This window comes from Staurois parvus, unplaced genomic scaffold, assembly GCF_062004578.1.
Source record: "Staurois parvus isolate SC_StPar_1 unplaced genomic scaffold, SC_StPar_1.0 ptg000154l, whole genome shotgun sequence".
Taxonomy (NCBI): Eukaryota; Metazoa; Chordata; class Amphibia; order Anura; family Ranidae; genus Staurois; species Staurois parvus.
This window is the reverse complement of record NW_028317950.1, coordinates 18,782,169-18,809,260: the sequence shown is the minus strand read 5'-3', so window position 1 is coordinate 18,809,260 and position 27,092 is coordinate 18,782,169. Positions and strand designations below refer to the sequence as shown.

Genomic DNA, 27,092 nt, shown 5'->3' with positions numbered 1-27,092 from the left:
CTGCCGCTGTCAATCACAGCTAGTGAGTAAATAAGGAGAAAATACGGAGCGAGGCCAAGCCATGCTTTGTGTGAATGGACAGTTTCCATTCACAGGAGTGCGGCTGGTGAGCAAACCAAGTAAGAGGCTTGCTATCGGGGGGGGTATTTAGCTGGGGGTATGAGCCAGGACCACCAGTGGGAACCTGAAAAGAAGACAATCAGGACTGCTCTGTGCAAAATCATCGCACAGAGCAAGCAAATATATTATATATTAGTTTTGTTTTGTTTTTTTAATTTCAACCTTTGAAATCACTTTAAACATTCATTATGGAGATATAAAGGCCCATTTTAAATCTCCCATAAAAAAATTCTTTATTTGTTAACAGATGTACTGTGTCTACCTCTAGTGGTAACACACAGAATTACAAACGTTACCCAAAGTATACTAAACATTGTTCATGAAGTCACTTTTCTGTCTGGTTACAGGATACTGTTGGATTTCAGGTCTCGATGGATGATATTTTTAGCATGAAGATAACTAGGAAGTAAAAGAAAAGTGAGTGAGAAATGCTAGGAATTACAGCAACTGTGTTGACATAATAAGGCCATGACCAATTTTTATACTCTGCAAAAAATACATTTGAATATGAAAAGGTTTTAGCTGTTGGTAGCAAAATGATATATTATCTTACACTGGATTTCCATCACTGCAGCCTGTAGTCAAAAAACCTTGGGTGTCCAAAGAAGCTACCTGCTCTTTTTTTCATTCGTTTACAAATATTTTCCCATTCTATTGGATCAAACATGGTTTACAATATTGTGACTATGTGTAAATCATCTTATTTGAGATGATTGTATTTCTAACAATGATGGGAAAAAAGCTCCATTGGAACAGGCAAAGGTGAGCAGGGAAACCCCAAACTCTCAGGTAGACTAGAACAGTGTTAAGAATGGCAGATCTCACAGTTGGGAGTATCCAAGACATAAGCTATAGACTGGCAAACTATAACGAATATAAATCTCTCCGGTATGCGATTCTAATTTCCTCACCAGCCTGGTTATCGTTTGATGAAAGGTCTCAAATTTCAAGTGTACAAAAAGGAGGGATAATTGTTCCCTAGTTTCTGCCCGCTCATACTGCAGCATAGGCAGGAGGCACAAAATCAGAATACAAAAGGCTGCAGTGTTACCCAGAAACACTGTAAAAACTGCTGACATTACAGATGCAATGCATTCTTGGATAGGCTCAAAAGATCACCAATTAATTTTACCGGTTGAGTTGCCTTTTAACGTATAAAGGATGCACTATGTACAGGATACAGACTAAACAAACTATAGTGCATATCAAAATGAATTCATAAACAAGAACATGGCCATGTGCATGGGAAGGGCAGATAACACATTTCTGTTTTCCACCTGACAAACTATTAACTTCACTTACTCCATCCCTTGTGCTGTCTGCCTTGCAATGTCGATAAGCTGAAATATGTCAAATCGAGTCTCGAGCACATGCAGATGGCGGTACAGGCTGCTCCCTTCACACCACTGGGTGATTATTGCAAAGTTGGGTTTTGTCATAAAGCCCATGAAAAGCAGAATGTTGACATGACGTGTCTTCCTGTGCAGGGAAATAAGGAAAGGGATGTTAGGCAAGACGAGAAAAGTTACCTGCAGTGCAGGACTTCTGCTTATCCTTACTAGTCCCTACCACCACCGCTCACCCACCTGAGAACCTGCATCTCATTCTTAAAGGCCTGGATCTGCTCCGATGTTGGATTGGTCACTTTGAGAATCTTGACAGCTACATCGCCATGCCACTTGCCACGAAATACTGTGCCAAAGGAGCCTGCTCCAATGCGTTTCAGTATCACCACCTCACTGGAGTTCACTTCCCAGTAGTAGCTGGAATCCCGGTATCCCAGTTGTTTCTACAGAGAGAGCAAGAAATAAGGTTTCGTAGCACTGCTGATATCGATCACTCCTTATTCACCCATCATATTACTAGAGCTCTAGTGACTGCTGGTCATGATCACTCACCACTTTCTTCTTTTCATCTGATGCAGAAGTCTTTCTTTCTCTTGGAGTCTCAACAGGAGACTTTGCTGGAGGAGATTTACTCCCAAGCGAAGCTGCAGTCTTTGGGGTCCCATCCCGAGCTACAAAAATACAAGACATAAGGATATAAACAGATATAAACTATGCTTGTTCTCCTTTTGTGTGATCGGGCAACAGTGGATTGATATGTAGTGGTGTTAGAGTATGGTAAGCACAAACACAAAGCTAGCAGCTGCTGCAAACAGAGAATGCATTATAAGAAGGACAGATCGCACAGAAGAGATGGAGAGAATCAGCTGTGGGTCAGAAAGCACAGAAAAAGGAACAGTATATGTAAAAGGTGTTTGTGATCAATGGGATAAAATAAGCTGCAAGCATTTCGCTTGAAGAACTGGATTGTATACAGTGCCTTGAAAAAATATTCATACCCCTTGAAATTTTCCACATTTTGTCATGTTACAACCAAAAATGTAAATGTATTTTATTGGGATTTTATGTGATAGACCAGCACAAAGTGTCACATAATTGTGAAGGGGAAGGAAACTGATAAATGGATTTCAACATTTTTTACAGATAAATATGTGAAAAGTGTGGCGTGCATTTGTATTCAGCCCCCGGAGTCAATACTTTGTAGAACCACCTTTCACTGCAATTACAGCTACAAGTCTTTTTGGGGATATCTCTACCAGCTTTGCACTTCTAGAGAGGGAAATTTGTGCGCATTCTTCTTAGCAAAATAGCTCAAGCTCTGTCAGATTGGATGGAGAGCGTCTGTGAACAGCAATTTTTAGGTCTTGCCACAGATTCTCAATTGGATTTAGGCCTAGACTTTGACTGGACCATTCTAACACATGAATATGCTTTGATCTAAACCATTCCATGGTATCTCTGGCTGTATGTTTAGGGTTGCTGTCCTGCTGGAAGGTGAACCTCCACCCCAGTCTCAAGTCTTTTGCACTGTAACAGGTTGTCTTCTAAGATTGCCCTATATTTGGCTCCATCCATCCTACAATCAACTCTGACCAGCTTCCTTGTCCCTGCTAAAGAAAAGCATCCCCATGACATGCTGCCACCACTATGTTTCATGGTGGGTATGGTGTGTTTAGGGTGATGTGCAGTGTTAGTTTTCCGCCACACATAGCATTTTGCTTCTAGGCCAAAAAGTTAAATTTTGGTCTCATCTGACCAGAGCACCTTCTTCCACATTTGCTGTGTCTCCCACATGGCTTCTCGCAAACTGCAAACGGGACTTGTCCTGTGGACAGATTCTCCCACCTGAGATGTGGATCTCTGCAGCTCCTTCAGAGTTACCATGGGCCTCTTGGCTGCTTCTCTGATTAATGCTCTCCTTGCCTGGCCTGTCAGTTTCCATTTTCATATGATGGATTGAACAGTGCTTTGTGAGATGTTCAAAGCTTGGTATATTTTTTTTATAACCCAACCCAGCTTTAAACTTCTCCACAACTTTATCCCTGATTTGTCTGGTGTGTTCCCTAACCTTCATGATGCTGTTTCTTCAATAATATTCTCTAAGAAACCTCTGAGGGCTTCACAGAACAGCTGTATTTATACTGAGATTAAATGACACACAGGTGGATTCTATTTACTAATTAGGTGACTTCTGAAGGCAATTGGTTCCACTAGATTTTAGTTAGGGGTATCAGAGTAAAGGGGACTAAATACAAATGCACGGCACACTTTTCAGATATTTACTTGTAAAAAATGTTGAAAACCATTTATCATTTTCCTTCCACTTCACAATTATGTGCCACTTTGTGTTGGTCTATCACATAAAATCCCAATAAAATACATTTACGTTTTTGGTTGTAGCATGACAAAATGTGGAAAATTTCAAGGGGTATGAATACTTTTTAAAGGCACTTTATGTTCAGCACAAGAAGGGTTCCAAAGGGCACACAGCGTAAACACTAAGACAAGCTGGGACAGGCTTCAGGAGGGACTCAGATACAAGGTGTCGAGGATCAAGTTTTAAGAAAGCATGCAGACATATAGAAGTTGCAGTGAATAGACATACATGTTGAGTACAGTAGGCACAAATGAATATGTTTTATTTCTACAGGTACTCACGAGTGACTGCAGCGGTCCTCAATGCCTCCTGAATAAATGCGACAGAAAAAAATGCATGTGAAAGGGAAATGATCAAATAATTGTCTCCTTTCTCTGTGCTATAAATGTCTGGTACTTTTTTTAAAGCCCTACCAACAGAGAGAATCTACAGGTTTACTGAACACAAAAAAAATCTTGTCTGCTCAAAAGAAAAAACTAATGTTTGAATAAGCAGTGCATAACATTAATATTTAAATCCACACCTAAAGACTATTGTATGAAATTATACCAGGTCTCAAAGACCCAAACCATCTGAAAGAAATCTGCATTCTCATAACACGCATATTGGCGCTGTGCAATTTTCCAGTTCCGGTTTTGTTATGTTAGTGCATCAGTAGAAGAAGAATCTGACCCATGGCTCACAGCAAGGCCTTTTCCTTTAAAGGGTTAGTTCACCTTTCCAGTAAAATACACCTTGTAGTCAATGCCTCAGTATGTTCAAAAGCACTATATTGTGCTTAAATAGTCACACCTTGATAGCTACATGAAGCCGGGGCGAGAAACAAGTAACTGTGCCCTGTCCTGTCACCAGGGCATTTTAAGCATTGGACCCAAAAGCACAGCAGTGAGCATTTCCTTTGTTTAAACTCTCTCTTTCCATCTCTCACAGCACTGTTGAGCTTAGCCACTGCTGCCAGAGAGGGAGAATGTGAGCGCATTGCACGTGCATGGGGGTTTACACAAGGAGAATGCTTGCTCCTGTGATGCTGGGGATCAGCATCCATTTAAAGTATTCCAGCAAAGGGACAGCACTAGGAACAGTTACTGAAAGAGTTTTTCGGACAAGCTTCAGGTGCTCATGTCCTACAAGTATGGCTATTTAACTAAGCACAATATTTCAAAGCTTCATAGGGTTTTCTTTTTTAACATTGAACTGTGAGCTAACCCTTTAGGAATCTTAGATAGATTGCCTATGTTTGGGATTACATGGCCAGTCCACTGGGATTGGTTTAACTGGATCTGGACTCCAGTTGTTGAACAAGTAGGTAGTAAACAGATAGTGTCCCTTATGAACAAAACAACACTTCAATGTCCAGATTATACCTGTTGTGCTTTATGCACAGAAAAACGGTCAAGCTTGCAAGTTTTCTGAGGATACAATGAGGCATGATAAAGGAACGGACAATGGGAGTTTGAAGATGGCACAACAAATCCGTTATATTCTAATATGGACTCAGGTCTTTTTTCAGCCAGCTTTACACTATGCTCTCAGGGGACTTGGCGAAGACTCCATATCAAAATGTCACTAACAATTCCTGCCAGTGTCACACCAGCCTCACTAAGCACACTCCTCCCTTCCAGTGTCACACCGGCCTCACTAAGCACAGTCCTCCCTTCCAGTGTCACACCAGCCTCACTAAGCACAGTCCTCCCTTCCAGTGTCACACCGGCCTCACTAAGCACACTCCTCCCTTCCAGTGTCACACCGGCCTCACTAAGCACACTCCTCCCTTCCAGTGTCACACCGGCCTCACTAAGCACAGTCCTCCCTTCTAGTGTCACACCGGCCTCACTAAGCACACTCCTCCCTTCCAGTGTCACACCAGCCTCACTAAGCACAGTCCTCCCTTCCAGTGTCACACCGGCCTCACTAAGCACACTCCTCCCTTCCAGTGTCACACCGGCCTCACTAAGCACACTCCTCCCTTCCAGTGTCACACCGGCCTCACTAAGCACACTCCTCCCTTCCAGTGTCACACCGGCCTCACTAAGCACACTCCTCCCTTCCAGTGTCACACCAGCCTCACTAAGCACACTCCTCCCTTCCAGTGTCACACCGGCCTCACTAAGCACACTCCTCCCTTCCAGTGTCACACCGGCCTCACTAAGCACACTCCTCCCTTCCAGTGTCACACCGGCCTCACTAAGCACACTCCTCCCTTCCAGTGTCACACCGGCCTCACTAAGCACACTCCTCCCTTCCAGTGTCACACCGGCCTCACTAAGCACACTCCTCCCTTCCAGTGTCACACCAGCCTCACTAAGCACAGTCCTCCCTTCCAGTGTCACACCAGCCTCACTAAGCACACTTCTCCCTTCCAGATTCACACCAGCCTCACTAAGCACACTCCTCCCTTCCAGTGTCACACCGGCCTCACTAAGCACAGTCCTCCCTTCCAGTGTCACACCGGCCTCACTAAGCACACTCCTCCCTTCCAGTGTCACACCGGCCTCACTAAGCACAGTCCTCCCTTCCAGTGTCACACCGGCCTCACTAAGCACACTCCTCCCTTCCAGTGTCACACCAGCCTCACTAAGCACACTCCTCCCTTCTAGTGTCACACCGGCCTCACTAAGCACACTCCTCCCTTCCAGAGTCACACCGGCCTCACTAAGTACAGTCGTACCTTCCAGTGTTACACCGGCCTCACTAAGCACAGTCCTCCCTTCCAGTGTCACACCAGCCTCACCAAGTACAGTCCTCCCTTCCAGAGTCACACCAGCCCCACTAAGCACAGTCCTCTTGTAGCTTCACACCAGACACTTGCCACACAAACCACCTTCATTACACACATAGACCTCTGCTGGGGTTATATAAATGTTGACTGCAAAGCCTTCCACACAATTGAAAAAAAGTCTGTTATAGGAAAAAAAAAAATGTAAGCTACCACTACTGCCAGGCACCTGACAATGCCATTACTTGTCTGGCTGTTATGTAAATCCACCATTTTAAATCTTTTTGCCTGTTGTAGACCCAGATAAAACAGGTGAATCAAGTTTTTTGACTTCTGGGACAGTAACTCAGATTAATAATGGAAACCTGTGAGGATACCAAAATAGCAGTGAATCACTGGAGACGTGGTGCTTATAAAAGGTCAGGCTTTGAGCCTCAATTGTCTACACGTTTAATCACTGACCTGAAGCCAGTATGCATGACTTCAGACTTCAATGGCCAGAGGCTTGTTCTAAGGTAATGGCTCACTAGGTAATATGGAAAGGAGAAGGGTGACAGCCTTGCAGCAAGCACCTTTAAGGAAGAAGTAGTACCGGCACAACTTTCTGTTTGTGTTGTAGCTCCACCCTAGACTGAAGCACAATTTATGGGTGTTGCTATGGGGGAGCTACAGCACAGCACATATCCCCTGAACATAGAGCGCGCATTTGAGAGATATAGCCCTGTATGCGAATACCACTCAGAACAGCATAAAGCAGCTGCGTATCATTGATTTTGACATACAGCTGACTGTACACTGCACCTGTACCTCTGGGGTTCCCAAAAAAGTCCAGTTTTTATGCTGTGCAGGCAAAAACCACCTACATGCCTAAGGCAGTACACATGAACAGACAGATCAAACAGCCCCATAGCCCCGACTGGGTGTGCACCTGCTGCCAGAGACGAGCACTGTCTATCAGCCCTCATGAAGTGAAGTTCATCACCTTACTAGCAGAGTGGTCAGACAGTGGGAGGAGAAGGTGAGGCAGGCTGACTGATTATGCTGCTCCGCAACCACAGGAGAAGTCAGAACCAGGTGCTAAATGCACTTGGACCTCTGGGGGGGTTAAAAAGAAGGGGTTAAAACAAGTCAGTGATGGCACCTCCAATATTTTTCTGCTTATGGAATTCCTTTAAAAATGGAAATAGCCAAACATTTTCAGAAGGTGGTCAGAAATAGTAGCTTTGTTATTATAATATCATGACTGGTATCCTTTAAAGAATTAGCTATTATTCACATAGTATACTCTGGTGTTTATTTACTATACTGGAGAGTGCAAAAATCTGGTGCAACTCTGCATTGAAACCAATCAGCTTTCAGGTTTTATTGCCAAAGCTTAATTGCACAAGCTGAGCTTAGAAGCTGATTGGCTACCATGTACAGCTGTACCAGATTCTGAATGTACCAGTCAACCAATAACTCTACCCTATTATCATGAGAATCATATAAATAACACATCCTGTGGTTAAAGGGGTTTACCTCCCAGCTGTAGGAGATGTCAGATACCCACTGACAACCATTTACATGACACTCTCATCAGAACTCTTACTGACTCATAAAAGCTGAAAAGTGACTAGCATAGTCCCTACGTAAACATCAAGCAGGAGGTGTTGAGTTATAACAATCATTGGAGGCATCTAGCACCTGTTTCAAGAGCTCAGTTGAGCTAGAGGGTGAAAAGCTTTAGATTTTATAGGAAAAAAGATATACTAGTATTTCCTTTTCTCTAATATAGTTAAAAGAATCCAGCCTCTCCCTGGCAGGGTACCTCAATAATGTTGTTATCCACGGGGCCAGTGGTGCTGTCAATATGAACGTTGGGGGTGGAGGTGGAGCGATGCCGTTGCAGGGGTTGACCCTCGCTGGGAAATGAAAAGGAAGCAGCTCCAGGGTGCTGTGTCCGGGGGCTGCGGGAAGGGAGAGATGGAATGGGGTGGGCACCAGGGACATCAAACAGAAATGGCACAGAAATGAAGAGGAGAAAAGTTGTGACAGGATAGAAGAGGAATTGGTGGGTCTTGTTACCTGGTGGATGGCTGCGGGGTGTAGGGTTCATGGATAATGCCAGGGGAATGATCAGGGTAGAACGAGAAGTCCGGAAAACTGCCTGCCGGCCTGGAAAGGGACACACAGTGTGTTATGAACTTGTACCCCGTATCTCTCAGATGTCCAAATATGTCTAGTGACAGTTGTAGGAAATTGTAGGTTAGGCCTGATCCCTACTTACTTGGGCAGTTTGGCCATGTCCACACAGGCAGTGGGCACTTTACTGCTGCAGTGCTGGTGAAATTTGTAACCGCATGTTTGACAGCGGAAACCGTTGAATAGGAATTTTAGGCAGAAGTCACAGAATGCCAGGTTAAAATGTGTTTTCCTCACCTGTGAAACAGGAAACAAATGTAGGTCATTAGGACGAATGAGTTAAGAATACAGAAAAAAAAAAGACAATTAAAAGCACCTAATGATTACTCACAAAATTGTGCATAGATAGAGGGACATCAGCGAGAACCTCCACCATCAACTCCTCACCTACCAGTGGGGTGATATCCGTCTCCCAGTCTGTTAAAGTTTTTCGCCTGCATTACAAAAATTAGAAGCTATTTAAACAAAATACTAGTAAGAGGGTTATAAATGTCTTCCATTTGTGGTCATACAAATGGCAAAGTAGTAACATGGCTGACTGCAGGTTGTGCAAGTTTGCTTATGCAGAAATAAATTTACTCAATGAAATGAAAGTATTTGTTATGCATTAGAAACCCAGGTCAGGAGTAACAAGTGTCAGAATACGGCGCACTTGTTTCCTGATTTCACATGTGGTCTGCGTGCTTCCACGCCATCATCGTCACAGTGTATGACACATACAAACAATAGTTTTAATAAAAGGGGGATTCTCTGCCCAGGAATCAATGCACTAGTGTGGCAAATACACAGAAAAAATGTTGCAGTGACAGACACTGCTAAATAAGAGGCAGCCTGGTTTGCGCATAACAGTGTTGCTAAGTTGCTTGAGAAATGCCCCCCAGCTATGTTGCTGTCATGCCCTTAAAAAATGTCAGAACGGCCCGGTTGGCCAGGTTGGCTCTCCATACGCCGGGATGCTCGGTATGCCTTGCTTCATTGTCCCATACCGGGCCTCTTGGCTCATCAGCAGAAGTTGGCTTCCTATTTGTTTTTATCAGCCACTAGAACAATTGCTCAGGCCTGGAAGAGTCCGTTTGTCCCTCTTCAGGGGGTGCGGGATCGTATGACCACTATGATGCTCAACGAACAGATGTCGAGTATCCGCAACGACTCCCAACATACATTTTTTAAAATATGGGAGCCGTGGTTGCAATATGCCTTTCCCACGCTCTCCCTGGCTAGTCTGGGGATGTAATGGCATTCGGTATTGGCGCTCTTGGACCCCTGCCCTTTGCCCCCCCTTTTTTTTTTCTCTTTCTTCCTTTCTCTCTCTCTCTGTTTTTGGTGTGACTGGACAGCTGACTTTAGTTGTTATAGTCAGTTACATAAATGTTTTGTAACTTATGTGCCATTGATAGCCCTTGCGTGGGTGTACTTTTTGCCCTGTTGGCATTGGAGCACTGTCTTTCCCTTTTTTTTTTTATTTCTTTTTTTTGCATTTTTTTTATCTGTGCAATTGATAGCCCCTGCATGGGCGTGTTTTATTGCCTCTGTTTTATACTGTTTAAAAAATGTATAAAAACCATTGAAATAGAAAAAATGTCAGAACAGTACAAGCTCAAAGCAAGTAACAAGGGTTCCTGCAAGTACCATTATTAAGCACTAAAGCTTCTTCTAGTTGCCCAGGAAGACCCCTGAACTCAAGCCTCTGTCCCACTGAATGGGGGGCAACCATGGCAGGGAACGACATCACAGGAAAATCTCACAGCCTTTACATAGTGCATGCCTTAGATTTACAGCCATGACAGGTTTAATTTAATCAAGTTACTACAAAACAATAGTGTGCAGTAACTTTGGCTGTCAATCAAATAATGTTTCAGAAGAGAAGAAGCAGCTATATTCTTATTGGTTTCTTGGCACGAGGTTGGGTATGGGGGTGGGGAATCAGTTGCATGTGAACAGCATTACATTCTACAAATTCTACAAAACAAGGTGGACATTTTATGTGCTGATCAAACAGTATGCTTATCTATTCACAAAATGGCAGCTGCTGCTGTAATAGGTAGCAGGTGCTCTTTAACATCATGAAGAGTTTCTTCAGACCTCAGCAGAAAATAAAAACAAAATCTGCTGCAGCTTGGCATTACATAACCGGCTCCTAACCATATCTATTTCTAAGTGATGTAGAATGGGGTAATGATGCCAAGCTTCACATGTGAAGGGAAACAGGATTTCAGCTGACATATGCCCAAGCTCGCTGCTAAACGCACATGTAAAAAAATTGGTGGAAGATTGCTTATAAGCAAAAAATAAATGTGAAAGCAAAGGAAATTGTACCTGTTGCCCATAGCAACCAATCACACTCATCTTTCCAGAGCATGTGAGAGAATAAAAGCGAACATCTCATTCACTGATAATAGCTGCAGGTCTAGGGCAGTCTTTGCTGCAGAAAATAAGATTTTTGTACTGTAAATCCTTTCCTATTGAAAGGGCCTTGAAATCTTAAACCTTTGGGTTACATTGGCACCTACTGGAAGATTGGATATGGCAAACAAACTGTAGACCAGCCCAGGAAGAACCTACAAGTTGGAACAGGAGTCCTTCAATGGACGCAAAGTTAAAAATTTCATGGCGAGTACAAAAATCCTATTTCTTTTTCATCCGCAGAGGGATAGAGGAAGTGCTAAATGTTCAGGACATTCAAAAACAGCCCAACTGAGGAGTGGGCAATTCAGCAAACAACCATAAACTGGCACAAGAAAACAACAGAAACTGAAAATGCCTACAGCTCACAGAAGCATCTGGAGTAGCCTATGCCCAAAGCTGGCACTGGATAAGACTGGAACTTCCATCTGATGGAACTTAGATAATGTGTGAACAGAAGACCAGGTGGCAGCAGTTTGATAACGTGCTGGTGCACGAAACGCGTTAGAGAGGAGCCAGGGTGTGATGTCACGCCACTCGGGCCACATGTTTGAGGCCGGCAACCATCTTTGATGTCCTTTCCCCACTGAGTTTTTTATGCTGTTTTATGTGGCAAATTCATAATAAATACGACACTAATAAGAACATTTTGTTTTGGCTCGTTTTATTGCGAGCCCTCCTTCAAGGTGGATTTTGCTGCTGTTTTGTACCTGCCTTGGAGAGAGGTCCCCCTGGTGGCTATATATGATACCATGGTACAAGGAGTGTGATCCCCCTGGTGGATGGTTGAGTGATTCCTGATCCCTGGAGGCAGATGACCCTGCAACTACTTGTCCTGCTGTGGTTGGCCAGTTGAGCTGTGGATATTCATCCTTCCGTTACCAGAGGACCAGGAGTGGTTTAAATACTAAAATAAGCATTTGTTTGCGCTATCTGGTTAGTGCAATCTACATCTATATACACATCACCAGAGTCACAAATTGCACCTTTTAACGGATTTGGGGACCTATATGCTTATTTATTACATTCTACTATTGGAGTTCACCATCTGCACAATTATAACGTCCTTAGACACTCATTGCACATGATTTCGATCATAGCGTTCTACAGCGCTGTTATACCAATTTCCATTATCTGTGTGTTTAACCTATAGCGCTGCATATCTTTGATTGTATTTAGGAAGATATAGAGGGTTTTGCCTTTATGTCAGCTGCTTATTCCCTGTACTACCTAGCGCTCGTATACCTTTGCTATTGTTTAGGTGGCAGCAGTTGCTGATGCTGAAAAGCCCAAGAGGCACTCACAAATCTAGTAGACTGAGTTTTAACAGTAAAAGAGGGAATCTGATCTCTAAGGCCATAGGCTTGAATAATGGTCTTCGTAAGCGACGTAGAACTAGTGGAATAGGCCTTGATGCTTTTTGAGGCCCATTCAGAACTAGAAAAGGGAATCAGTCTTTCTGAAAGAAACAGTGGCCGAGAGATATCGCACAGACCAATCCACATCCAGACAATGGAAAGAAATTTCCTTTTAATTAACCAGAGAAAGAAACAGGAGAACAATATCCTGGTTGGTTTGAAGGACAGAAACTACCTTAAGCAAATTCATCTTGTACCTGTGCAAGATCAAAAATGACTCAATGCAAGATAAGGCCGTGTTTCTGACACAACCCTTGTAGAAGTGATGGCTTCAAGGAAAACCACCTTGTGGATGTGAGTAGAGAGATAAATATCTCTAATGGGTCAGTTTCTGAAACTCTTAGAGAACCAGAACCAGATTCACATTCCATGGAGACTAGGAGGAGCAGATAAAGAGAACCACATGGCAAACCTTCTGTACAAAGGTCCTAATCTAACAATAGGAGGCCTACCTATTGCTTCAGCTGGACTTCCCTCATGGAAAGGGACATTGTTTAGCTGAATGCTTGTATACTTACAACCTGGATGTTCATGTTGAAGTAAACACTTTGAATTTGAAACTTGACGCTCTCTGTTTTGCTGTATGCCATTCTGAAGTAAGCAATAAAAACGTATATTTCCCAAAAAAGAATAAGAGGACAACCACTGCTGAGATAGAATGTAAAAGACAGAAAGCTAACCCTTGACAGAGCAAAGTAAGACATACAAGTCCAGACCCAGCTGCAGGAAGGAGATGATTCTTCCAGCAAAGAAACTCCTGGGGTGAAAGCCCTAGATTCACACTAAGTGAAGCAAGCCTTCCAATGAGAGATCTTGCAGCAAGTAGCCTTTTTAGCTTTGAGCATCATAGGAATCCCAGACTTGGAGATGACCCTTATGACCTAGGCTCAAACAGCTATGACGTTGAAACCAGAAGCCATGAAGCAGGCAAATTGGCAAAAGATCCACATGCTTTGGTAGGGTCTACGATGCATTTGCCAGGACGTGTACCAGATCTGGGTACCAAAATTGCCTGAGCTTATCTGGATCAATCACCAGAAGGCCCTCCATCTCAGTTTTGCAAAGCAGATGTGGACAACAATTCAGGGACAGAGTTGGACAAGCTGGTGCAAAAGAAATGTCTTGGAGGCCTTGGGAGTCTTAAATGACTCAAGACTTGAAACAGTACAGGTAGAAGCAATAGACTGATCCCAAGTTTCAGAGTGTTGTGCACTACATCAATAGGAGCTGAAACAGCCTCCTTTAATTTGGGAATATGTGTGACACTTGGATTAAGCTGATTATTTTAAAGCAGTATTATACACAAAAACCAAAAATGTAATTGCAGGTTGCCAATCCTTAGATGTGATGTCTACATTTGTTTTCTTTTTTTTTTTTGTTTTAGGCTTTTTTGCTTCAGTTTTCAACTGATCTGACCAGCAACACATCTCCGGTATTACAGTGCTCCCACTCTGGATGAAGGAGCACAGTGGCACCTTTGAACAGCAGCATTAACAGTGTGGTGGAAGGGCAGTGTTAGATGTACCAGCAGATTTAGATATATTAACAAGTTGAAGCTACACTCCAGCTCACGCTGCAGTTACACAAGCAGTTACAACATCAGTTTTTTCTCCTTTAGGGATAAATGTTTTACATGAATAAATAACATTTGTAAGCAAAGCATTGTAAGCACCCCTGTCAGTGGTAAATGGTTTGTCTTAATACTCTAACTGCTAGATCTATAGGAAAGCTTGTTCTGTTGCAAAACAACAGACTTACTGGTTCAATCACCAGATGAAAAAAAAGCAACAAAAGCCTAAAAAATAAAACTAATGCGGCCATCACATTTAGGAAATAGTAAACTGCAATATAATAAAGGTTTGCTTTTGGGTTTAATACCACTTTAAGGATTTGAGAATTTTAGAATCAAAGTCTCTGTGATTGATGGCTCAGAAGCCACTAAGCCATGTGTAAATGATACAGAGTATCTACTGGAAAGGACACAGAAGTTTGCTTGTGGCCTGTGCAATCGGAGTAAGCAAAAGAATGGGTAATCTGGCTCATAAAATCTTGCATGACCATGGAAAAAACCCCAGCTGAGAGTACAGAGGACCCAGTCACACCTGACGGAGCTAAGAAGGACTCCAAGGAGGGGAGAGACTCTGACATCAGAAACGCATGACTCCAGGCTGCAGAAGTCTGCACCATTGGTAGGTGTGCTGTAAGCAGCCACAACCAATTAGTGGAAAGTTAGCTGGGGGCACCCAATACAGCGGGACTGCTCCCCCATGCCAAGAATCAGAAACGCTGTGGCTGTAGATCAGTTAGGCAATGTAAATGTTGTGGCCAGAGAGTGGGAAGGCAATATATAAGCCCAAGGTAGCCATGTAGCATACAGTCTAGTGGGATCTAGGTGTAGTACGGTACAAAAGCCAGGCTGAGGATGACCCTGCCAGATAGCTGACGATCAGATGGGAAGCTTCCAGCAGCGGTGTAAACAGTCTTCATTGAAGAAAAATTAAAGAAAGCATGCTGGTAAAATAATAGGTTTAAGCTGAAGAAAAGGTCTCCACTAGCAGAAAACAGAGGCTGGAACTAGCATAGGGTATGGATATCCTGGACTGGCCTACAGTTTTTTTTTGTTTGACAGTGTCCAATCCTCCTGTAGATGGCTGTATTACCTGAAAGTTAAAGGCTTTTTGGTCCTTCAATGCACAAAAAAGAAAACTGGTTAAATTAAAGAGGATATTGTAATAAAACAATGGTCTGTTTTAATCATTACAGATGACTTATCAAAGCGTACCAGTAACTATGCAGATAACGACATGCTGTTTAGGAGAATACCTGGGGTATTTAACTTTTTTTTGATGACCTGATCAACAGTCTCAATTGTATAACAAAAGAAAAATTAATTTAAAAAAAGGGTTTTAAGGAAAAAGAAAATTTAAGGTAAGGCAAACTTATGGTTTTTGTACACTGGCATTTCTTTGCATTGAAGCTGCTGTTCTTTGCCATCCATGTCAACATCAATTCAAAATCAACTCCATGAGCAATCCATATCCAAACTTAAGCAAACCCAAAACCTTTACATCTAATGCCTGTGCTCATGAGAACTTAGGATAAGGATCTTCCATGAAATGGCAATTACAGGAGGTTGAGAAAGCTTAGAAGAATCCAGTCATTTTCCCTGAGATGATGTGACATCCATATTTTAGAGCAAACCTGGGCAAGGCAACCAATTCATCAGCTGCTAAAAAGCAAAGAAAGGAATTCGGTATTTAATTCTCTCTCAATAGCTGAAGCGAATAAAAGGAGAAGCAAAGGAAATGTGTATATGTGCTACTAGGGAGGGGGTTTTAAAGAGAACCTGTTGCATTACTTTAAAGGTTCTTTAGATACAGACACTACAGGAAACGATTTGTTATACTTAAAACAGTGCTGCAAAATTATTGAGCTGCAACACAAAATAAAAAAATATATATAACATGACATCAAAAGGTCTCAGTTCCTTCCTTTTTCTAACTAAAACCAACTCAGCTATGAGATGTTGAAGAGAAAGAACACACTTAGGAAGAAACATTCAAATCTCTCTACATGCTGTAACAGTTACTTACAGTGTAAACATTTTACTCTTAAACAGTTTTTAAATTCATAGTTTGAATTATTTTTACACGTAAAATAAGTGTTAACAAGTCATCTACACTCACCGGCCACTTTAATAGGTACACCCTGCTAGTAAAGGCTTGGACTCCCTTTTGCCTTCAGAACGGTCTTAATTCTTTGTGGCACAGATTCAACAAGGTGTTGGAATTAGTATAAGCATTACCCTGCTAGATGTAGCCATCAAAAGATGGGTATACTGTAGTCATAAAGAGATGGCCCTTCTCCTCTGACATCAACAAGGCTTTTTCATCCACGCATCTGCCACTCATTTTCAGATCATGCTCTGTAAACCCTAGAAATGGTTGTGCATGAAAATCCAAGTATATCAGCAGTTTTTGAAATATTCAGACCAGCCCGTCTGGCACAAACAACCATGCCACGCTCAAAGCCACTTAAATCCCCTTTCTTTGCCATTCTGATGCTTGGTTTGAACATCAACAAGTCGGCTTCACCATGTCTAGATGCCTAAATGCATTGCGTTGCTGTCATGCAACTGGTTGATTAGCAATTTATGTTACCAAGCAATTGAATAGGTGTACCTAATAAAGTGGTCAGTGAGTGTATAAAGTCTGGATTCCATTTGTAGCCCCCTCCTCCACACCCAAAAAAGACCCACAGCCACGTACCCATGTAAAAGGCGGTAGACTGCACAGCACTGCTGATTCAAACCGCGCACTTTTAGAGCCTTATCCAGGGAATCGTAGACTGTCATTCCAGGTCGGACGTTCACCTACAAGACGACAGGACAAAATCAAAATATAGAAAAAAAATTTGAAAAAATACATTCTGAACCCAATTGCATGCCAGCAGAAATAAAATGAGATTAACAAAGTACTACTCAGTGTTCTCTGTGATAATCATCATTATCGTCATCACTATACAGGTATTTACATAGCGCCAACAGTTTATGCAGCTCTTTACATAGTAAAGGTAGACAGTACAGTTACAAAACAACTTAATACTAACTAGAGGATTAAGAAAAGAAACATATTTCACATTAAATGTTTGTTCACTTCAAAACACCCAAACTGCAAGTTAGGAAAGGTCTTCGTACCAGCTCCTGCTGCAAGCTTCTGTTACCAAGTATGAACCAAGGCAATTTTTCATTTGCCATTAATCATAACACAGAAAGATGAATATTGTTTGTAGTTTAGAGTTATAGGCTTCAAAAATAGTAATTTTATACATACAATACAATTAAAAATAAATTAAGATGAAGCAATGCAGTAGATTACAGAAACAACTGTTGATCTGCATGAAACTGCTGCAACCAATTACAATGTAAATGAAATAGTTACATTTTATTTATCAATGATCATTGTAACAAGCGGATACAGTGATCAAAAGGCCCTATCACACTTGGTCTAATGGGGTACATTAACCCATGTCAACACACGTTATTGAATGCTCTTTCAATGCACCACAACAGAAAAGAAAACGCACCTACACCACTTTCATCGCAATGCATGTATAAAGAACTACTGTCACAATTCTTGTACCCTTGACTGTCAAACTGACATGTCACAGAAAACAGTGGTGGGTCATTGTAAGATGCACTCAGGGCCATATTTAATATTGATTGGACCCTGGGCAAACCTTGTTTTGATTGCTAGAGGTTACAGCACATCATTACTGCTCACTGATTAGTTGCTGAAGGTTACAGCACTTCACCTCCTCTCTGCCTGAAAACCATGGACTGAGAAGTTGAGGGGACCCACCAACACACAGAAAACTTCTAGGGATCCTAGGACTCCTGGGATCAGTGGCAGTGCAGAGGAAGGGGAGGGGGGGTGATCAGTGGCAGTGCTGGAGGGTTGAAGGGATCAGTGGCAGTAGTGGGGGGATGGCATCAATGGCAGCGGTGGGGGTATGTGAGAAGTGGCAGTGCTAGGGGAATGGGATGAGTGACACTACTGGTTGGAGATGGGATTAGTGGCAGTGCTTTGGGTGGATGGGATCAGTAGCAGTGCTGGAAGGGTATGGAAGGTGACATTTCTACACCGACCACCGATGTTAGAGGGGATTTACACAGATGACCTATGTAAGGGGGGTGTTATACTAGCCACCAGTGTAAAGGCAATTTTGCACTTACCACCAACGTAAAGGGAAATTTACACTGACCACCAATGTAATGGGGAATTTGCAATGACCACCAATGTAATGAAGAATTTACACTGACAAACAATGTAAGCAATACATTTCTACACTGTAAAAAACCAATGTTGGTGAAGCGCTTCACATAAAGAACTAAATATATAAAGTACAATGATATAAAAATATAAAATGCCTCTCTATGGCCTTGTGATAATCCTGGGGGTATTACCATCTGAGGGCATAAGTGACTTGGCAGAGGAGACTGAGTGGTACTACAGGAGCATTATAACAGAGATCCCCAGTCTGGTGGAGCATTATTACTTAAAGCATTGTGGCCCTTAGGGGTCGCATGGTTAAGGTGAGGAGGCACTTTAGCCACTTTTGGATCACGATATACACGTGTGGCATGCTAACACGCATCATGTTTGGAGGGAAGAATTGAAGCACTGACATCGCGGTGTTTGTTTGCACATAAAATGTCAAGCACTTGTTATTGCACTTTATTGTGCATTTTTATCTTTAACCAACATTTATATTCATACTGAGCACCTGTCACTTTCAGTTAGAGTGTGCAATGTCATTGTGTATTACTTTTACTTTGCATATATTGTATTTTGGCACGATCTAGTCAGCAAACGCATGACCTGTCTTGCACTCTCAGCACTTGGAACTTATATATTTTTTTGGGGGGGAATACTTAGCACTAGTCATTTGTATCTCTCAGTACAGCGTGGTCACTTTATATGCATTTTATATTTTTATATCATTGTACTTTTATATATTTAGTTCTTTATGTGAAGCGCTTCACCAGCATTGGTTTTTTATGTTATACATCCTGTGGTATTGGGAATAGGTGGTAGCAGCTTGCATATATTTGGAGTTTTGTTTGTTCATACCAGTGGAGCGCAGGGGGATTATTTTTTCATTTCTACACTGGCCACCAATGTAAGGGGGAAATTACAGTGACCACCAATTTAAGGGAGGAATCGACATTGACCACAAATGCAAGTTAGCATTTTTTAACGACTGCCAATTTAAAGAGGAATTTATATGCTGGCCACCAGCCATTAATTGTTAATGACAGCATCTGCTGACATGCACCAAAATTCACTATCTTGTGGCACTGTGTGGCTCTGTGATTTTTTTCCACATTTCTAGCACACAGAGGAGCCCACTGAAACAAATGGGATGCCCTATATGTCAGGTACACCTTTATCCACCCTATCAGTACACCTTTGCATCCTAAATTTCCTCTGCACCCCAAACCTCCCCCATCCTCTCCACTCCAACCTCCCCACCCACCTCAACCCTACATGTCACCTCTGCTCATTTTTGCACCCAACTTCCTTACCTCTGTACATCTCCTTCTTGCTCACCTGTGCACCCCAAACTGTACCTCCTTTTCTGCCTACCTCTGCTACGCACCCCATCCCTGACCTAACTGCATAACACCAGAACAAACCAGGATTTTTTTCCTGGCAACACACAGATGTTATGCACACGTACAGAAAGGTTTCTTCACTTTTGTGTGGCAAAAAAAAAAGATTGACTGATGACTTCTTGTCTGTCAGATTATCTCTGTTTAACAAGAACATCTAAACCAGACATGGATGAAGCATAATAATAATATGGGTTTTTTCTCAACAAAACCAGATCTTTATTGAAATCATGCCTTGCAAATATATATATATATATTTATTAATTAAGTCTTATTTATGGCAAGGACTGTAATGGTGCATTTTAAAATCGGGATAGTTATCACAGACCCATTCTGATGACTAGCCTGCAAGACTACCTGCCTGCCTTCTAGATGCCACCACAGTCACCAAGGAAAAGATTTCCTTGGGTGGTTGCAAGTGCCAGATAAAGGCCACGAACCTTAGTAATAAAACTGCAAAAGAAGCCTGATGAGTTAATTTAGCCTCAGAGAGCCCCTATGTCATCCAAGGGTCAAACCCTCTTGCTGGTTGTTCATTGTGCAGCAGAATTCCTGATGGTCTGCATTCTATCATACTACGCAGTAACCACGTATGGGCTTGCCTCTAGACATCAAGATTAAGTAGTAATGTGTTGGGGCAAAACTAACATTTATTTTCGAGTTTCCGTTCCCATATTATAATAATTCAGATGTATACGCACTAATTTATTACAGCATTTTAATGAACCAAGGAACATATAATGATTTTTACAACAGAAAGGGATTGGAAGTGTTAGGCTGCAATTGTAATTATAAAGGCACGCTAGAATTCATCAAGCCCTGCAAAAATCAATACGTTTAAATTAAGAATTTCTTAAAAAGGACAATTGCTAACAAAGAAACTCAATAAAATGGACTCACCACTGTCCTTTGCTGGTTTGGAAGATACACTTTGACGGTGCCGCCAGTTCTGCTCTCCGACACTGGGGCTTCACTCTGTGATCCCAACCTGTGGCCATCATGCTGCCTGGGCCCCCGCAACCCGGGGCTGGGTAGCTCCAGGACTGCCGCTGACAACATCACCGCACTACCTTTACCAAGCTCCTGGGACAGTAAGCGCAGGGCGCCATTTGTCAGGTTCGCCGGAGGTGTATGAGACCGCTTCATTGGAACGCTGCAAACAAGGGACTGAGAATTAGAGACAGAATGACAAGAAGGTCTTCACGTTTTCCTTTGAAAAATCACTTTCCTTCTGTTTTCTCTTTCTCCCTGGTCTTCTGCTGCTTTTTCCTTGCAATCAAGCTGCATGTTCCAGAGAAAGGGAGACTGAGCAAGTGTTACTGTGCCATTTGGTGGAACAATACTGCAGCAGATGGGGAAGAGAGAGACCCACAGAACAGGAAAAGTGGGAGGGAAGAAAGCAAGGAAAATGTAGCAACAAGATCAAAGAAGAGAATAGGCTTAAAGGGAACCTGTCACAGAGGAAAATTAAACATATAACAACATTAAAACAAGGTGCCTACATTTAAATGTAATAAGTTCATCCTTTGTGTAGCCTGTCATGGAGATCGGACACGTCCACCTTCCAAAAGCCCTTGGGAAAATAGAGAGCCACTAAGGCTACAGAACATAGAATGCAATGTGGGCACCTCAAATAAGCTTTTCATTGGCTACTGTTGCTGTCAGTGGGCATGTCAGAGCTTCAGGGTGTCATCTGAGTAGATGCATTACTAAGGGTTTCAAAACTATGGCCCTCCAGGTGTTGAGGAACTGCAAGTCCCATGAGGCCTTTCAAGACTCTGACAGCCACAGGCAAGACTCCCAGAGGCATGATGGGACTTGTAGTACTTCAACAGCTAGAAAGCCATAGTTTGGAGACCTCTGCATTAGACAATCTGCTGATGTCTCCATAAGGTTTCTGCTGACACACAGTTAGGTCCATATATATTTGGACACAGGCACATTTTTTGTTTTTTTTTCAGGTCTTTACCAAAACATATTCAAGCTATAGTTATATAATGGATATGGGCTGAAAGTGCACACTCTCAGGTTTAATTTGAGGGTATGTACATCCAAATTGGAGGAAGGGTCTAGGAATTGCAGCTCTTAAGAGTAGCCACCCCCCCCCTTTTTCAAGGGACCAAAAGTAATTGGACAATTGAATCAAAAGCTGTTTCATGGCCAGGTGTGGGCTACTCCCTTATTTCCTTATCAATTAAGCAGGTAAAATGTCTGGAGTTGATTCTAAGTGTGGTATTTGCATTTGGAATCTATTGCTGTGAACCTACATCATGCATTCAAAGGTGCTGTCCATGCAAGTGAAAGAGGCCATTTTAAGGCTTCAAAAAAGAAACAAATCCATCAGAGAGATAGCAGCAACATTAGGAGCGGCCAAATCAACTGTTTGGTACATTCTGAGGAAAGAAAAACGCACTGGTGAGCTCAGCACATAAAAAGGCATGGAAGTTCATGGAAGACAACAGTGGTGGGTGATCACAGGATCCTCTCTATGGTAAAGACAAATTCATGTACAACATCCAGACAAGTGAAGGACACTCTCCAAGAGGTCGGCGCATCATTGTCAAAGTCTACAATCAAGAGAAGACTACACGAGAGCAAATACAAATACAGAGTGTTCACCACAAGGTGCAAACCACTCATAAGCCTGAAGAATAGAAAAGCCAGATTAGACTTTGCCAAAAAACACCTAAAAAAGCCAGACCAGTTCTGGAAAAGCATTCTTTGGATGGATGAAACTAAGATGAATCTGTACCAGAATGATGGGAAGAAAAAAAAGTGTGGAGAAGGCTTGGAACAGCTCATGATCCAAAGCACACATCATCTGTAAAACATGGTGGAGGCAGTGCGATGGCATGGGCATACATGGCTTCCAGTGGCACTGGGTCATTGCTGTTTATTGATGATGTGACAGAAGACAGAAGCAGCCGGATGAGTTCTGAAGTGAATATACCATCAGCCCAGATTCAGCCAAATGCAGCAAAGTTGATTAGACAGCGCTTCACAACACAGATGGACAATGATAAAAAACACACTGCAAAAGCAACCCAGGAGCTTTTGAAGAAAAAGAAGTGGAATATTCTGCAATGGCCAATCACCCGATCTCACCCCAACTGAGCATGCATTTTACTTGCTGAAGGCAAAACTAAAGGCAGAAAGACTGACAATATTCATAGCAGCTCTGGAAAATGACAGTTGAAGTATAAATCTGACTGGCTGCTGAGGGACACTACAGACATTTACAGTCATAGACACAGCACCTTGCCCTGGCTGCAAATAGCAAACACTGAGAAATAACTGGTGACCACTAGTTAGAATATCAGATCACTCCAATTTTTTTTTTTTTTTTTTTTTTTTTTTAAGGAGTCCAGGGCACACTGCAGGGTAAATGATCTGCAGACAGGTGACTATACCTGTCCATAAATCAATGGAAGTTTAATTTTAATAAATTCACAATTGCCACAAGTTCACTTTAAATGGATAATTCACCTTTACAATAAAACTGACAATGCAGGTAAGGGATGTCTCTGGATAAAACCAAACTGTGCAGATTTGACCAAAGTTGAATAATGCCCTTGCTATAGGTGTAGGCCATTTAAATAGCTCATGAAGCCTGACTGGGAAACTTCTAGGACGTTGCTAAGAGAGGCCTAATATTACTGCTCACCATAACAGGAGTGAGCTATTTCTCCTATTCAAACTCCCTCACATGTGCTCTCTCCCCCCTGATACAATAGCTCTGAGCTCAGCATTTGACAGGTCACTCCTGCAATGGTGAAAGTGAGCAGTAACACTAGGCCTCTCAAGCACAGCTATCCAAAGCAGTGTGATTACAGTGAAGCACACGGACACAGCTTATAGTGAAACAGCACACAGTTAAACCTATCATTGTGCCTCATGTTAACCCCTTCATGCGCAGTGCCATTAGTACAGTGTCAGCACTTTTTTTTTTTTTTTTTAGCACTGATCACTGTATTGGTTTCACTGGGGATGTCAGTGACACCAAGTCAGTTCCGCCCAGCAGTCCCGCTACAAGTCGCTGATTGCCGCCATTACTAGTAAAAATGTACAAAAAATTCCAGTATCTATACTGCCATTTGTAAACGCTATAACTTTCATGTAAACCAATTAATTTACACATATTGGGATTTATTTTAGCAAAGACATGTAGCAGAATACATTTTGGGCCAAATTTATGACGAAATTTGATTTTTAACATCTTTTTACTGGACATGTTTAATAGCAAAATGTCAAAAATATTGTTTATTTCTCAAAATTGTCTGTCTTTTATTTTTGTAGCACAAAAAATAAAAACCGCACAGGCGATCAAATACCACTGAAAGAAAGCTCAATTCGTGGGAAAAGAAGGACGTAAATTTCATTTGGGTGCAGCGTTGCATGATCGCGCAATTGTCAGTTAAAGTAATGCAGTGTCGTATCGCAAAAACCGGCCTGGTCAAGAAGGGAGGTAAATCCTCTGGAGGGCAAGTGGTTAAAGAAAACAAGTCTCAACTGGGTTTATGTGAGATTCTTTAACCCCCCTGGCGGTATTTCCGAGTGTAGCTCGGGGTAAAGTTTCAGTACCAAAAGCGGTAACCCCGAGCTACACTCGGGCTTACCATGCGGCACTGCTCCAGGATCCCTCAGTCACTTACCTTGTCCTGTGCTCCCGCGATGTCCCTCCTGCAGTGTCCCCTGTAATATAATCCGGCAAATGCCGGCATTTGTCATCTGTGTTCCGTCCTCTGCGAACGTCGGGACGTACAGGGGACGGAACGGTGGGAAATTTGAAAATGACATATTGTGACATTCACTCAATACACTAAAATCACATAGTAATACATTACTGTATGAAACCATTTCACATACATTTTGTCCCGAGTGCTTTGTCCTGTGCCCTGCCTGCATTTTTACCGTTCTTTCTGCCTGGAAACTGAGAAATGTCCATGGCGTCCAAAAAGTGTCCCTTTACATCAACATCGGTTTTAGACCAGCTAGAGAACAGCGATAGTAAATTAGAACTACTTGCAGAATTGAGTGATTATTTGTGGGGAAATTCGTCAGACACTGAAAACGATTTTGCGACTTTTGATTTTGTGTTTCAAATTTTAACATACCCGGGATGTTTACTAGGCTCTTGTTCGGACAGATTTCAGTGAGTTATTCCTAAAAATTACAGGCCTACAATAAAAAAAATACATATTTCCATGCAAAAAAATGTACCGCTTTGAGCACAGAAATATGGACATAATCAGACCGCTAGGGAGGTTAATCAGTACAACAGTACCGTCTTAAAATGTTCCTGATTTCTATGGCAAGGCCGTTTAAAGTGCAAATTAATGTTTTTCTCTGCGCACTGCAGGAGGGATGGAGGGTGCAGTTTGCAGAAGCTCCCTCAGGACTGTATAGCATAAATCTTGCTGGAGAGCAGACAGATGACTATAAGACTTTGGAGGTAAAGTTATTTTTTACATTAACCAGGAGGCTAAATAATGGAATATTTTGTACTCATCATAAAATCCTTCTCTTTGCATTCATTGAAAGACACAGTGAAAATCTTTAGATCCTGATTGTTGGGGTATACAGTCAGGTCCATAAATATTGGGACATCGACACAATTCTAACATGTTTGGCTCTATACACCACCACAATGGATTTGAAATGAAACGAACAAAATGTGCTTTAACTGCAGACTGTCAGCTTTAATTTCAGGGTATTTACATCCAAATCAGGTGAAAGGTGTAGGAATTACAACAGTTTGCATATGTGCCTCCCACTTATTAAGGGACCAAAAGTAATGGGACAATTGGCTTCTCAGCTGTTCCATGGCCAGGTGTGTGTTATTCCCTCATCCCAATTACAATGAGCATATAAAAGGTCCAGAGTTCATTTCAAGTGTGCTATTTGCATTTGGAATCTGTTGCTGTCAACTCTCAAGATGAGATCCAAAGAGCTGTCACTATCAGTGAAGCAAGCCATCTTTAGGCTGAAAAAACAAAACAAACCCATCAGAGAGATAGCAAAAACATTAGGCGTGGCCAAAACAACTGTTTGGAACATTCTTAAAAAGAAGGAACGCACCGGTGAGCTCAGCAACACCAAAAGACCCGGAAGACCACAGAAAACAACTGTGGTGGATGACTGAAGACTTCTTTCCCTGGTGAAGAAAACACCCTTCACAACAGTTGGCCAGATCAAGAACACTCTCCAGGAGGTAGGTGTATGTGTGTCAAAGTCAACAGTCAAGAGAAGACTTCACCAGAGTGAATACAGAGGGTTGACCACAAGATGTAAACCATTGGTGAGCCTCAAAAACAGGAAGGCCAGATTAGAGTTTGCCAAACGACATCTAAAAAAGCCTTCACAGTTCTGGAACAACATCCTATGGACAGATGAGACCGAGATCAACTTGTACCAGAGTGATGGGAAGAGAAGAGTATGGAAAAGGAAAGGAACTGCTCATGATCCTAAGCATACCACCTCATCAATGAAGCATTACATTACATTACATTACATTGAGTTTATATAGCGCCAAAGGGTTTGCTCAGCGCTGTACAATAGAGGGGGGGACAATACATGAAACATTACAGCAGCTACGAACAGCACACGAGGGGTAAGAGGGCCCTACTCTTTCGAGCTTACAATCTGGGAGGGAGGGGGTAGTGGTACAGGAGGAAGTGGCTGTGGGGGATGGAGTGGTAGGAGGAATGAAGGAGAGCAGCAGTTAGGTGAGGGTGGGGTAGGCTTCCCTGAAGAGGTGGGTTTTCAGGGAGCGCCTGAAGGTGAGGAGGGAAGGTGACAGTCTGATGGATTGGGGTAGTGAGTTCCAGAGGATGGGGGAGGACCTGGAGAAGTCTTGCAGACGTGCGTGTGAGGAGGAGACCAGGGAGCAAGATAGAAGGAGGTCCTGTGAAGAGCGAAGGGTACGGGTAGGGTGGTACTTGGGAATCAGGTCGGTGAGGTAGTTAGGGGCAGTGTTGTGAATGGCTTTGTAGGTCAGAGTGAGTAGTTTGAATTTGATGCGTTGGGCGATAGGGAGCCAGTGGAGGGAGAGGCAGAGGGGGGTGGCAGAGGTGGAGCGGCTGGTGAGGTGGATGAGTCTGGCAGCTGAGTTCAGGATGGTCTGAAGCGGGGAGAGTTTGCACTGGGGTAGGCCGGTGAGGAGGGAGTTGCAGTAGTCAAGGCGTGAGATAATCAGGGAGTGCACAAGTAGTTTAGCGGTGTCTGGGGTAAGGTAGGTGCGTATTTTGGCGATATTGCGGAGGTGGAGCCTGCATGTGTTTGTCAGTGATTTGACATGAGGTTGGAAGGAGAGGTTAGAGTCCAGAATGACCCCAAGGACTTTGGCTTGCGGGGCGGG

At 42.6% G+C, this 27,092-nt stretch overlaps 1 protein-coding gene across 2 annotated transcripts in view; it reads right to left on the bottom strand.

Annotated features, from left to right (window-relative positions):
* Positions 1 to 27,092, bottom strand: part of ARAF (A-Raf proto-oncogene, serine/threonine kinase) — a 62,907-nt gene that overhangs the window by 7,902 nt on the left and 27,913 nt on the right. For both annotated transcript variants that reach the window (XM_089675155.1, XM_089675154.1), the window contains exons 3-13: positions 20,636 to 20,888; positions 16,830 to 16,933; positions 9,072 to 9,174; positions 8,826 to 8,977; positions 8,624 to 8,713; positions 8,367 to 8,505; positions 4,125 to 4,152; positions 2,019 to 2,137; positions 1,707 to 1,909; positions 1,423 to 1,599; positions 473 to 519 (exon numbers count right to left, since the gene is read on the bottom strand). In XM_089675155.1, the coding sequence (XP_089531281.1) occupies positions 473 to 519; positions 1,423 to 1,599; positions 1,707 to 1,909; positions 2,019 to 2,137; positions 4,125 to 4,152; positions 8,367 to 8,505; positions 8,624 to 8,713; positions 8,826 to 8,977; positions 9,072 to 9,174; positions 16,830 to 16,933; positions 20,636 to 20,881 (1,408 nt within the window). In that variant the 5' untranslated portion in view covers positions 20,882 to 20,888. The remainder of the gene's footprint in view (positions 1 to 472; positions 520 to 1,422; positions 1,600 to 1,706; positions 1,910 to 2,018; positions 2,138 to 4,124; positions 4,153 to 8,366; positions 8,506 to 8,623; positions 8,714 to 8,825; positions 8,978 to 9,071; positions 9,175 to 16,829; positions 16,934 to 20,635; positions 20,889 to 27,092) is intronic.